Source organism: Mandrillus leucophaeus, unplaced genomic scaffold (genome assembly GCF_000951045.1).
Source record: "Mandrillus leucophaeus isolate KB7577 unplaced genomic scaffold, Mleu.le_1.0 Scaffold492, whole genome shotgun sequence".
NCBI lineage: Eukaryota > Metazoa > Chordata > Mammalia > Primates > Cercopithecidae > Mandrillus > Mandrillus leucophaeus.
In genome coordinates, this window is record NW_012105276.1 from 2114329 (window position 1) to 2128226 (window position 13898).

At 39.5% G+C, this 13898-nt stretch overlaps 1 protein-coding gene across 2 annotated transcripts in view; it reads right to left on the bottom strand.

The window, feature by feature from the left end:
* LRRC8C (leucine rich repeat containing 8 family, member C) overlaps positions 1 to 6472 on the bottom strand; it is a 38977-nt gene extending 32505 nt beyond the window's left edge. Inside the window, exon 1 of one of the 2 annotated variants that reach the window (XM_011995588.1) lies at positions 6335 to 6472. In XM_011995588.1, coding sequence (XP_011850978.1) covers positions 6335 to 6472 — 138 coding nt within the window. Of the gene's footprint in view, positions 1 to 3983; positions 4184 to 6334 lie in introns of those variants that run through there. The other variant, XM_011995589.1, reaches the window with a different exon arrangement.
* Positions 6473 to 13898: the final 7426 nt, after the last annotated feature.

The following is a 13898-nucleotide window of genomic DNA, read 5'->3' on the forward strand; positions in this document are numbered from 1 at the left end:
TGGATTTGGTCATAATAAGATAACCTGGAGTCACTGAGCAGAGATCTAAAGCAATCTTATTTTTCCAGGAAGCAATGTGTTGACCTCTCAGGATTTGGTCTATTTTGTTGAATGTGCTGAGTTTTTGAATAGTGTTGTTTATAGCACAAAGTTGGGCGTTTACACTATTGGTCCTTGAGGGTGTATGACTGTATAGGAATAGGACAGACACATATACTCCTACATTCTCCTGGCTTACAGTGAGTTTATATTTGTTCTTATGTAGATTGATCTAATCTAAGGAATGCTCTTTATACATGCTCTTATTCCATGGCAGCCTTGAATAGAGCTACTTGCTCAGAAATGAATAAATATTTGTCAGACAAGTAAGGCAAGAGAGCTGGTTCTAATCCTTTTACATAAGGGCAAGAAAGAATCAACACTCCCTTGATAGATAATAACCTTAATTCCCCAGTATTTTCCAAGCTGAGTAGTGTTAAACCTATATGAATACAATCTTTTAGGAGTAAACAGGTATCAACTGTTAATTTGACATGAAAAAAGTAACTTACAAAATAGTTACTGTAAAAGCTGTTGGATTACTATTTTGTCATCGAAGAGTGTTCTTCTAACTCCACCTTAGATTTTGCCTTTTCATGTATTCCAATCTAGGAGTTAACTTGCTTTGTAAATAAGATCAGAAAGAATGATTGTGCTTTCATTTTACAAGGGGAAAATCAAGGCATAAAAATATATTTTAACAATTTTAACATCACGTTGGGAATGAGAAAGGAACTTGAGCTTCACAGAGAATCCGTTGTTTAGAGTTATCAGTCATTAAGCCATTTTTAGTGGATTATCATAGCACAGCTAAAATAAGAGCTTAAATTCTTCCCCTACGGGACATTACTTTGTTATATGGATCCTAGGTAGTTTTACTTTAATAATTTATAACATGAATTCTTTCTTGTTTTGTTAATGCTTACTATAGATTGCAAATTTTTCTTTTTAAATAGCAGGTATATAGTGAATGCCCCTTAAAATTTTAATTTGTAATTCATAAAATTGATGCTTTTTGTAACTATTTTCTCTTTTTATCATTTTGTACTTGCTTTTACACTGAAAATCCTGTTTTATAAGCCAAACCTGGCCCTCATAATCTGTGCAATTGTGATGGTTCCATAATATTTGATAGCAGTGTGCACAGGGGTGACACACACCTGGAGAATCAGCCTAAGATTGGAATCTCAGCTGCATCCCTCTTGGCTTTGGGACAAGTTATCTAACCTTCTATACTTTGGAATTCTCATCTGAAAAATGGGACTAATCTGCTTTCACAGGTTTGTTCTGGGAACTAAATAAAGTACATACAGATTCTAGCACAGGTTCTCTTGCCAGCGTTACTCCATGGATGTGCTTTTAGCATTCTGGATAAAACAATTCTGTTGTGTGGGAATGTCCTACCGATTGCAGGATGTTTAATATCCCTAATTCCACCCTCTCCGAAAAATGCCATCTGGGCCTTCCAGTCACTGTGCCAATCCATGAGGGCTTTGTAAAATGATCACACTAAATATTCCGTTAATACTGAGTTCTCCCCTTCATTCCTCTTATTAAAATATATATTTTGGTTTTGTATACTCATTCTTTGAGACTTCATTCAATTATCTTCTCCTTGAGTCCCTAACTTCCAGTGACTGAGATGACAACATCATATTTGATGCTCTTGAGGCACCATTAAGGCACTTACACATTGGAAGACACTGTTTATGTGTTTCTATGGTCTTCAGACTATTAGCAATCTGAAGGCATGGGCTGTGCTGTTTTTCGTTTGGCATCTAGCTCCCCACACAGTGTCTGATACATTGCTGATGCACAGGATTGTTTGTTGAATTGAGTAGACCACCCCATATGAATTCTGTGCCCTGTAGCCTTCATATTCTGATGCAAAATTTCTTTTGGCATCTCATTTTTTCTCTGAACCCTGTCATCTCAGACAACACTTCCTGTACCCAGTCAACTGGCATCAGATTTCTCTTTAACGGCTGAAGAGATGAAAGAGGCCTATGTGTGAAGGGCCTCAGTTAGTTAACCTATCTGAGCAGGAGCCACCAATTGTGGGAGGTAACAGTGGTGGTGCTGAGAAGGCTGGTCAGTGGGGAGCCCAAAAGGCTTCTGGACTGTAGAGAGACACTGTGGGGTTGTGCTGCAGGAAGATGATTCTGACCAGCACACAGGAAAAGAGGTTTAGCTTGTGCTTGAATCCCCTCCTGAACTTACTGCAGGCACATCTCCTAAATGATGCTCATTATAGACATTTTCATAAGTACACTCTTTTCATTAATTTCATTGCAAGTTAACTACTTATTCTAAAAGATTTTCTGTGTCCTTTCTCTTTTCTGCACTTCGCGTTGCCATGGAATATGTAAACAAGAGAAACAATTCCCTGTGCTTGTTAGGCAGATCCTGCAGCAGCGCTGTGAGCCACAGCACAGTAGTGAAGACAGGTTGAGAGTGCTCCTGCTAATCTATGCCACCTCCCTCTACTATTTCCCAAACTAGCCACCCCAAATCTAACCTTCTCCTTGAGACCCCTGCTCTTCTACCTTCCTTGTTGCTAATTCCTGCTACATCCCTCACCCTCACAATCTCTCAGTAAATGTTGTTTTCTCCATCACAGAGAAACAACAAGCCATAAGGCACAGACTCCCATCTTTCTGTCTCCCTAACAAATAAAAATGCATCTGTAGCTATCATTCCCATTCTGGTGGAAGATGCTTCCTTCACCCAAATCAAGGGTAATCCTTCCTCCTAGATCCTGGATCTTCACCTCCTTCCTCAGGAAATTGACCATCACTAACCCCAAACTCCTGGGTTTTACATCCAACTGATTACTTAATATCTCCATGTTGATGTTTAACATATATCACAAATTTAACATGTTTAAAAACAAACTTTTCTAGTTGCCGAGGTCTAAAAATCTTAGTCATCCTTGATTGCTTTTCTTTTCTTTCTTTTTTTTGAGACAGAGTCTTGCTTTGTCACCCAGGCTGGAGTGCAATGGTGCAATCTTGGCTCACTGCAACCTCTGCCTCCCAGGTTCAGGCGATTCTCCTGCCCCAGTCTCCCGAGTAGCTGGGATTACAGGTGCAATGCCAACATGCCTGGCTAATTTTTGTATTGTTAGTAGAGATGGGGTTTCACCATGTTGGCCAGGCTGGTTTTGAACTCCTGACCCCAGGTGATCCACCCACCTCGGTCTCCCAAAAGTGTTGGGATTACAGGCATGAGCCACCACGCCCAGCGGATTTCTTTTTTTCTCTTGTATTTCACATTTAATCTTTCAGCAAATCTTGGTGGGGTTTCCTTCAAAATACATGCAGAACACCTGCTTTCACCCTACTCAAACCATTTAATTCATTTCTTGCCTGGATTATTGCACTGGCCTTCCAAATACCACCCTCACTTCCATCCTCACCCCCTACAGTGTATTCTCAACAGCTGTAGTAGTCTTGTTAAAACATAAATTATGCTAATCCTCTGCTCATTATTCCTCCAAACATGTTCTAACTCACTCAGAACAAAGCCAAGCCCTCCAGTGGCCTAGAAGGCCCTACATGATCTGGCACCCATTGCATCTCAGGCCTCACCTTTCACTGCTCTTCCCCTCACTCACATTTCTCTGGCACACTGGCCTCGTGGATTTTCCTCAACATTATAGAGGTAATCCTGCTTCAGGCCTGTAACATCACCAGGGGACTTTCTAGGTTCACTTTAACATTCAGACTTACAAGATTACCATAAACTTCATTTGGCACCAGAATCACTTTAGAAATACATAGATTAGAGTCACCAGCAAGGCAACATCAGTCTTTCCCCATTTAGGAAAATCTTCACAACTGTCCATGTAGCTGTCCACACTGCTGTCCTCCCCAAGCCTCTCCTCCCCATATCATCTCCAGTGCAAGGAAAAGAGATCCACTTTAGGTAGGTTCAGAACTTACCCTGGCTTAAAAGCCTTGTGCCTCAAAGGAACCAATATCTCCTGTAACTCAATAGATCAATCTTTGATGTGTCAAGGAGCATGCTGAATCACAAGTTTCACCACAGTCACAGAAGTCCAGTGATACAGCTTCCTACCAGGCATTTATCACTCTTCCAGCCCAGATACAGTTGACCAATGAGTGGTCATTTATGCCATAATGTTGCCTAGTAACACAGTTAACATTTGACCTTTATCTGGTCTCCAGGGAAACAGAACTAGAAAACTGAGAACGTGAGAACATCATAAAATCCAACTCTTCTGCAGAAAAGGAAGGGTCCTGTGCCTTCCTTTCACTATGCGCCTCTTGCTCTTGCTGTTCCCTCTGCCTGGAAGCCTCCTTCCAGGACATCTGCCTGACCTGCTCCTGGACCTCTTTTAATTTCTTGGCCAAAAGTCACCTTTCCAATGAGGCCTTCCCAGGCCATCCTATTTGAAGACTGCAGCTTCTATCTTACCTGTAGTAACCTTCTACCATCTTTGCATGCTTTATTTTTTCCCATTGTCTTTATCCACTAACATATTTACTAATTGATTTTGCTTATTTTGCTTATTTTCCCCATAGAATTTAAAGTCCATAAAGCTGGGAGTTTTGTCTTTTTTCTCCTTCATTGACAATTCTTAGTAGAACAGTGCCTGATACACAGTAGGTTCTTCAACAACTATTTTATTTATGAATGAATTTATGCCCCTTTTTTAAGACAATAACATCTCACTGGCACCCTTGTTGGAGGGGAGGGGGCAAGATATTTTCAGTGACTAAATAAAAGACAGCATGGTGTGAGGGACTAAGAGCAGGAACTTTGGAACCAAATCACCTGGACTGAATAAAGGCTTCAGTACTCACCTTGGGAGGATCCTTAACCTCTCTGTGCCTCAGATGTCTCACTTGTGAGGATAGTAATAGAACCTATATCTTTGAGTTGTCATGAGGATGACATTTGTTAAAATACACGTAAAGTGTTCAAAAGAGTTCCTGACATATAGGAAGCAGTATGTGTTACTATTTTTAAGGCCAACTTTTAAAAGTCCTTTATTTTCACTCTGTACCACTTCTAGTGATTTCTCTCTCTCCCTATACCTCCTTTTCCAGCTGATCTACCTGAAAAATCACATCTACCCCATAGCTTCTATAATACGTTGATTTCCATCCACTTATCCAGCCACTGACCTAAGATTTCTAATGATGCAGTTGCTACTTTCCCTTCTTAGCCCCTGAGTTAGTTGTGTTGGCTGCCATCATTGTCCATGGCTTCCTTTGGCTTCTGACCTATGCCTCTCTCCTGGTTTTCATCTGTCCTTATGGCTGCCTCTTCTCAGTCTTCTTCAAGGGCCCCACTTTCTTCTCCATTTACTCTTTAACGTTACTACTGACACTGCCTTCCCATCACATTCTCCCTGGGTGATTCTCCTTGCAAGCATGGCTTCAGCTCTCATATCGACACCCCAAATGTGCCGGTCCTACTGACAGCTTCCCAAAGATGTCATGTTCTTTCTCCCATCCATGACTCAGAGCTTTCTTTTCTCCTCTTGGTGTCCTCTGACTTTCAGCTAAGGAGAGGTTCTTGACTAACTTCAGCTGGTTTTCCAAGTTTTAATTCAACCACCACCTTTTCTTTTATTCCCAAACCAAAGTGAGGGTTTCTCTTCAGCATTCCCTTAGTGCCTTATGGACACCTCTACCATAGTATAACACAAGTTAATTTGATTGCTAGTTTATTTATTTCTCCCCTAGATATGAACTACTTATATGTATCCACGTCCTCAAAGTATGGTACCTGGAACATAGCAGCTATGTAAAAAATACCCGGATTCAATACATGCATAGATGGCATCTATATAAATTTTTATTGGGTTCTTTTTAAATTCAGAACTAAACATTCAGTAAAATAATCATATCTCATCAAAATGTTAGTTCTTTCAGAAAATCTTATTAGGGGTAAGGGTAAAGGATGAAGAAAAGCAAAAAGTTCCACTTTGGCAATATCAATGGTGCTGGATATATGCTACATTTCACTGTGAAGCCAGTTTGGAAAGATAAGGGGCCCCTTTGATGTTAGTGACATCAGACATTACTTGACTATAGTCAATTGCTCTTTGGGCTCATTGAAATCTTTCAAGTACCATATTTACCTTATTAGGAAAGCCCAGTAAACAGGTGTTTCAGGCTCTCTGCTATGATTACAGATACATCTACAGAGAACAGTGACTGATACTTACACGGTTAAAAATCACACAGCCAGCTCTCTAAAGAGGTTTCATTGACTTGTGTCTTGCTCTGGCCTCCATTTTGCCAGGGATCTAGGCACCTACCTGTAAAGTACATCCAAACACGCCGATCATGAGCATGGCTACCGAGAGGTAATCGGTAAACACATCCCACCATGGCTTCAGCACTCGGAAGGCAGGCTGCTGCTCAGAGAACTGCCGGAATTCTGTCACGGGAATCATGTTTCTGAGAAAGGAGAGATTACTTGTAAATTAATTTATCTTCAAGTACAACATACTGCATTGTTACCAAATGTGGCTCCAACTCCTCGCAGCAGAGGTCTGAATTAGTTCAAGAGCTGTCAAGACACATCAATGTTTTGATGAGCCACTGAATAAAACCACCAGTTGAGGAAATAAGGAGACCCACATGTCCAATAACAAGGTTCCCTTTGTGCGCCAGGTGGGACAGAAAGAACATGGCCAGACACTTGCCAAGTCCCAGTTATTTCCTGGACCCTCATTTCTCTTAAACAGAACATGAAGATGCCAGAAAGACTAGAGCTCATCCCTTGAAATGTTTTTGCTATTTATCTTACCATCTTGGGTTATTGCTTTAAGCTATTTTTTTGTTGTTGTTGCTTTAAACTATTTTTAAGTGTAATTTTAGCATTCATTTGTGTTAATTCTTTACTGAGCCCTATTTATAAAGCATTTTGCTCGTTCCATGGGAAAGGAAAACAGTGTTTCAACGTGGTCCTTGTCTTTTAAGAAGAAAGGTCTTATTGATGGTAGTGGGTTGAGGAGGCCTCGATTTTTCTTCCTTGTTTCCTTTTTGTCTCCATGCTTGTATCTTGATTTTTTACTCTGTTTCCTGTACTTCTCACATTTCACTGTGAACCCCAAACTTATCCTAATTTTCTCCTCTGAGACAACAGTTTACTCTGGAAACTCCTATCTCTAACCAAATGACAGAAGATAAATGAATAGGGTGCACCCAAGGCTCTGGGAAAAGGGAAAAAGAGGCACATTCTTTTCTTGATCTGCCCCCTCCTTTCTTACTCATTCTCACTGCCTTTGGTGTGACCCAGGACTTGAGGTTAATTATCCTGCTACTGTGAGGAGAAATATTCTTTCTTTATCTTATGGCAAGGAATAAGGGTGGCCAAGGACGGCCAAAAAAATTTCACCTTCCTTCCCTAATACTGAATTAAGAGCTAGATAGACAATAAATGTCCCAGATAAAAGCAAAGCCTCTTCTTTGATTACAGCTTTGGCAACAATTACAATGTTATCTATTCTGTCTTGCTGCATTGTGACTTTTTCTTAAACAATAATTTGTCTTCTTTTTGAATCTGTTAACACAACGTTGAAAATTTCAACAGCCTGGTGATGTTCTCCTCTCTGACCTACCTACTTGACATCTATGCAGAATATAATTTCCTCATTTTACTGAAACACAACTTTTCTTAACTCCTTTCTGTTACCACCATTAGACTACAAGTTTCTTGATGGTAGAATCTACATGTTCTGCCTATGTGTCTCCTTAAAACATGTGTTGCAGGCAAACTGCACAAGCTCAATACATTACTTTGTATATTTCGAGTGTGATTAAAATTTCAGACTAGTCCGAACTTCCATTTTCCTGACACTTTATGGCCTCTTTTTTTTCTCAGTAAATTATTACAGTGCCACTGCCCAAATGTTTGATAGTCGCAGTTGTCTCAGTGGCAGTAACAGATGGCATAAACTCATCTTGACTTCCAAGTTCCACTTCAGAAGCTACTGTCTTACTCTATTTTGCATCCCCATTACTTGCCATACTGCTGGAAAAACAAGAAGCTATGAACAACTGTCTGTTGAATAAATTCTGATGTTTATTCATGAAGCAATGCTCATCCAACTCAGATTTGGGGTGACCCTAATCAGCTGCAGTGGCAGGGATAACTAGCAAACCACCTGTGTTATAGTCTATTGTTCCTTGATAGATTTGGTTGTTGTCTCCTCCATAAGTTTCTTTACATCATAGAGGAAATTGGACTTATTTATAAAAGTGAGCAACAATTTCAGAAATAAAATGCACCAATATAGAGCAGTGGCTCTCTTAACTTTTTGGTCTCAGGAACCCCTCATGCTCTACAACAATGAGGAGAACCCCAAAGTGTTTACATGGGTTACACCTATACATATTTGCCACACCTAGAAGTGAAAAACCAATAAACTAAAAATATATGTAATTTATTAAAAAATAAACTCATTAATCAACATATATCATCATGAAAAATAACCATATTTTCCAAAACAAAATTAGTAGACCAATGAAATTGTTCTAAATTTTTGCAAATCCCTTTAATGCCTGGCTTAATATAAAAGACAGCTGAATAGAAGACATATCTGCTTCTGCAATCTATTATGATATGTTGTTTTGTCTGAAATTTCCATCTATTGTGATATGATATGTTGTTTTGTCTGAAATGTATGGACCAAACATGGCCTCACAAAGACATGTGGTTGGAAAAGGGAGGAGTATCCTTTTTATATCATGGTATATATTTATTTTTGATACTATGCTAAACCTTGACTAACTTAGTTGCAATATGGAAACTGGAAACTATATCAAACAACTTTTTAAACCTCATTATATTAGAATTAATTAGTGGCCAGGCTCAGTGGCTCGCCTGTAATCCCAGCACTTTGGGAGGCCAAGGTTGGTGGATCACGAGGTCAGGAGATCAAGACCATCCTGGCCAACATGGTGAAACCCCAACTCTACTAAAAATACAAAAATTAGCTGGGCGTGGTGGCATGCACTTGTAATCCCAGCTACTTGGGAGGCTGAGGCAGGAGAATCGCTTGAACCCAGGAGGCAGAGGTTGCAGTGAGCCGAGATCATGCCACTGCACTCCAGCCTGGTGACAGAGTGAGACTCCATCTCAAAAAAAAAAAAAAAAAAAATTTAATTAGTCTATCTTGTACTTTGAATGGATCTTTTTACACATGTATGATTTTGTAACACATGCATGATTTTGTAACATCATGCATTGGTAATTTGGAAAACATTGGATCACTGATTTATCCAGATCTTCCAAATGTTGGCACATTTCATCATAATAAAATATTAAGACGTATTTTAGTAATAATATTTAAAAATTCATTAATATCACCACTGCTATCATCAGAAAAATGTTTAAGTATTGGGAAGCTGTCAAGCTCATAGTGGTGACCACAAGTTTTCCAAAATTCTAATTATCACTTGAAAGTTTGAATTTTATTGCTGTCAACAAATACTTTAGTTGTTCTCCTTGAAGTGTCAGGATCACTTCATTCATTTTGAGGATATATATGCCACATACTCATGTCTCAATAATCAGTTGTTTTATTCAAGTAAAAGTAGTATGATGTGATAAAGTAGCTCATTCTACTTTCAACTCCATTACACAAGAGCTTTCTCTTGAGACAACCATTGTACTTTGGAATGCAGCAGAAGTGCTTTATGTATTCTTTCCATTTGATCACATAGTGTATTAATAAAATATGCAGTCAAAGGTTGAGAGTTATTAAAACAATAATTTTTACTGCCTCAATAAGGACAGTAAGTGAACCTAGTTTTTTAATTGCAAGTATTACCAGTGAAGAACACAATCCCTTCAGCACAGTTGGGTGCCTCTATCTTAAATAATGTGAAGGTGCCTTACTAACCATGGCTTTTGTACCATCAGTGAAATAGGCAAAAAACACCTTAGCATTACAAAACAGTTTTGACTTCACGGGGTCCCTTAAAAAGGTCTAAGTTGCCAGGCTTCCATGGGCCACACTTTGAGAACCACTGAGGCAGAGGGTCACTGTTCCTTTGTCTAAGTCTTAAATAGGGAGCTAAAGATCGATCAGCATAATTTTATTTCTAGCTAAACATTTTTCTATTTTAGAAATATAAATATATTTCCTCCAACCTTGATTTTCAACTTACTACAAAGGATTTTAATTTATCTTATCAGTAATGTCTTTGGAAGTATAATATTTTTAATTAAATCAAGAGATTCTGGTATCCTAATTTTAAAAATGAAAAATATTACATCTCTGCTTCTGTAACCCTTTGCAGACATTCAGATTCATTTCCTTATTTAAAATACTTATTGTAGGCTGGGTGCGGTGGCTTATACCTGTAATCCCAGCATTTTGGGAGGCCGAGGTGGGTGGATCACTTGAGATCAAAGGTTTAACACCAGCCCACCCAACATGGTAAAACCCCATCTCTACTAAAAATACAAAACTTAGCCAGATGTGGTGGTGTGTACCTATAATCCCAGCTACTCAGGTGGCTGAGGCAGGAGAATAGCTTGAACCTGGAAGTCAGAGGTTGCAGTGAGCCGGGATCGTGCCACTGCACTCTAGCCTGGGAGACAGAGTGAGGCTCCATCTCAAAAAAAAAAAAAAAAAAAAAAAAAAAAAAAAAGCATGAAAGCATGAAACACCTAACACTTATCAACTACCAAGTCAAATGTCCTGTGGCCATCTCCAGACCAGAAAAAAAAAAAAAACTTATTACAAAAACTATTTTAGTAGATCCATATTCCACATAACTTTACTTTTCAAAGATATATATTTTGGTAAAGAATATTGGTAAAGTTGGCCGGGCGTGGTGGCTCACGCCTGTAATCCCAGCACTTTGGGAGGCCAAGGCAGGCAGATCACAAGGTCAGGAGATCGAGACTACTATCCTGGTTAACACAGTGAAACCCCGTCTCCACTAAAAATACAAAAAATTAGCCAGGCGTGGTGGTGGGCGCCTGTAGTCCCAGCTACTCGGGAGGCTGAGGCAGGAGAATGGCGTGAACCCGGGAGGTGGAGCTTGCAGTGAGCCGAGATCGCATCACTGCACTCCATCCAGCCTGGGCGACACAGCGAGACTCCTTCTCAAAAAAAAAAAAATTATTTTATTTATATGGCTCTTCCTAAAATAATATGTTCCCATCCCTCCCCAGGATAATTTTTGTATTTCTTGTCTAGAATTAACATCCCAGAATGTATTCTGCTCTATTTATCTATCCATGACCTAAAGAATATGAAACTTATTCTAGTGTGATTCCAACATGATTGCTAACACTGTTTTATGGCTATCAGGTGGGTAGAGTTAACATTTGTTTTGTTCCACATTTTTTCTGACAGTGGGTAAACAGCATCACCTTTAGCACAATCATACATCATTCAAGGAAACAAGAACCAATTCCAAATGATAGTAGGTATCCTGTCAGTAACCCATTTTGATTAGTGGCCCTGATCAAAATGAACACAAAACAATTTAATAGTTGCTGAGTACATGAAATAAGAATTCAACAGAAAAGAACCCCATGTGTATTACTCATCTATGTTGTTGAATCCAATGGTCAGTTCTCATTCCTTCTTTTGTTGTTTTTTTGGAGACAGGGTCTGGCTCTGTCACCCAGACTGGAGTGCAGTGGTGTGATCTTGGCTCACTGTAACCTCCACCTCCTGAGTTCAAGTGATTCTGTCTCAGCCTCCTGGGTAGCTGGGACTACAGGTATGTACCACCACACCCAGCTAATTTTTGTATTTTAAGTAGAGACGGGATTTCACCATGTTGGCCAGGATGGTCTCAAACTCCTAGTCTCAAGTGATCCACCCATCTAGGCCTCCCAAACTGCTGGGATTATGGGCATGAGCCACTGTGCCTGGCCTTTCATTCCTCATCTTATTTATGAGCAGCATTTCATGTAATTTGACCATTCCTCCCTTGGCTTTTAAAGGACACCATAGCCTTCTTGTTTTCCTTCTACTTCCCTGGCTATTCCTTCATTGTTTCCTCCTCTTCTTTCTGACCTCCTTTTTTGGAGCATCCCAATGCTTACTCTTAGTTCCTCTTGTATTCCCTAATGCATTCACTCCCCTTGTGATTGCATCTGGCCTCAATGTTTCAATACCATCTATACTTAACACTTCACAAATTCATGTCTCCATCCAGACTCTCAGATCCCACTACCTACTCGACATCTCCTCTCGGATATCCACTAGACACATCAAACTCAGCCTGTCCAAAACCTACTCCTGTCCCAGTCCCCTATTCCCCATCCCCACAGCAAACCCTTCTCCACTTTTGGCTTTCCTATTCAGTAAATAGCAACTCTATCTTTCCAGCTGCTTAGGCCACAAATCTTGGAGTCATCCTTGACTCCTCTCTGTCTCATAAAATCACATGCGGTCTGTCAAAAAACCCTCATTTATTGTGTTTTTTCTTTCTTTCTCTTTTTTTTTTTTAGACGGAGTTTCGCCCTTGTTGCCCAGGCTGGAGTGCAATGGCGCAATCTTGGCTCACTGCAACATCTGCCCCCCAGGTTCACGCGATTCTCCTGCCTCAGCCTCCCGAGTAGCTGGGATTACAGGCATGTGCCACCATGCCTGGTTAATTTTGTATTTTCAGTAGAGATGGGGTTTCTCCATGATGGTCAGGCTGGTCTTCAACTCCTGACCTCAGGTGATCCACCTGCCTCAGCCTCCCAGAGTGCTGGGATTAGAGGTGTGAGCCACCACACCCAGCCTTGTATTTCTTGATGTATTGCATCTCTACTTCCACAAGAATGCAAGTTTCATGATGACAGAACTTCACTTATCAGTTTTATTGTGTTCATCAATGTGTTACAAGTACCTAGAAACTAATGCTTGGCATGTATTAGATACTCAACTAATGTTTGATGAATAAATGGGTGAATACATAGTAATTTGAGTTAAGAAAGTGGGATATAATTGCTTTTGCAATTTTTATTACTGAAGCTAAAAGCAAAGTATATGTCTGACCCTGTCACAGTAGGAAGATCCCACACACAGGGCCAGGACATTAGCATAGCTAAAGCCAGTGTGAACAAGGGCAAAAGAGGTAAGGAACAGAAATGCCATGATTTTAAATTTATGGGTTCTTTTCAGTTGTACTCAAAGGTTCCACAAATCAAAACAAAGTCATCAGAATATGCTGAAAACATCAGTTGTAAAACAAGTTGCTTTTCTTTTGGCAGTGCAAGGATGGAAATAAAAAGCAGGAGAAAAAAGGCAAAATTTCTCAATTACATAAAAATTATACCTTTCTCTCTTGGGAGAGCATGACTGTAGATTGTGTTTTATTGTACAGTTGTGGCATTCATGACAAAATATTTCTAGGAAAATCCACTGAAGCAGAACATAATTATATGGTTCTGTAGAAATGTATTTAATTAAATGAGAAAATCATAAATGGGTTATAAAATTTTATAACCTGAAAAAGGTCAAAGAGATCATCCAGTCCAGACCCCTTACTTTATGGCTGAAAATCCTGAGCCAAGAGAGATTAGGTGACTTGTCCGAGGAACACAGCTAATGGTGAACTATAACTTATAACCAAATCTTTCTTCTTTCCATCTAGAGCTCTTTGTTAATACCACATGATGCTGACTGGAACTGAAAAAAGTTAAACTGTATTAAGAAACAAATAGTTTAAATAGAATTCTTCCTGTACTCAAATTTCTCTTTTCATGTTTCTTATTTGACAATACAAAAGAAAAAATAAACGTACATTAACACATTTAAATGATTCTTAAGCTGTACTGCCCTCATAGCATCATAAAATGATAGAACTCTTGACTCAAAGGAATCTTAAGAGGTAAGCGGAACTTGCAACCCAATT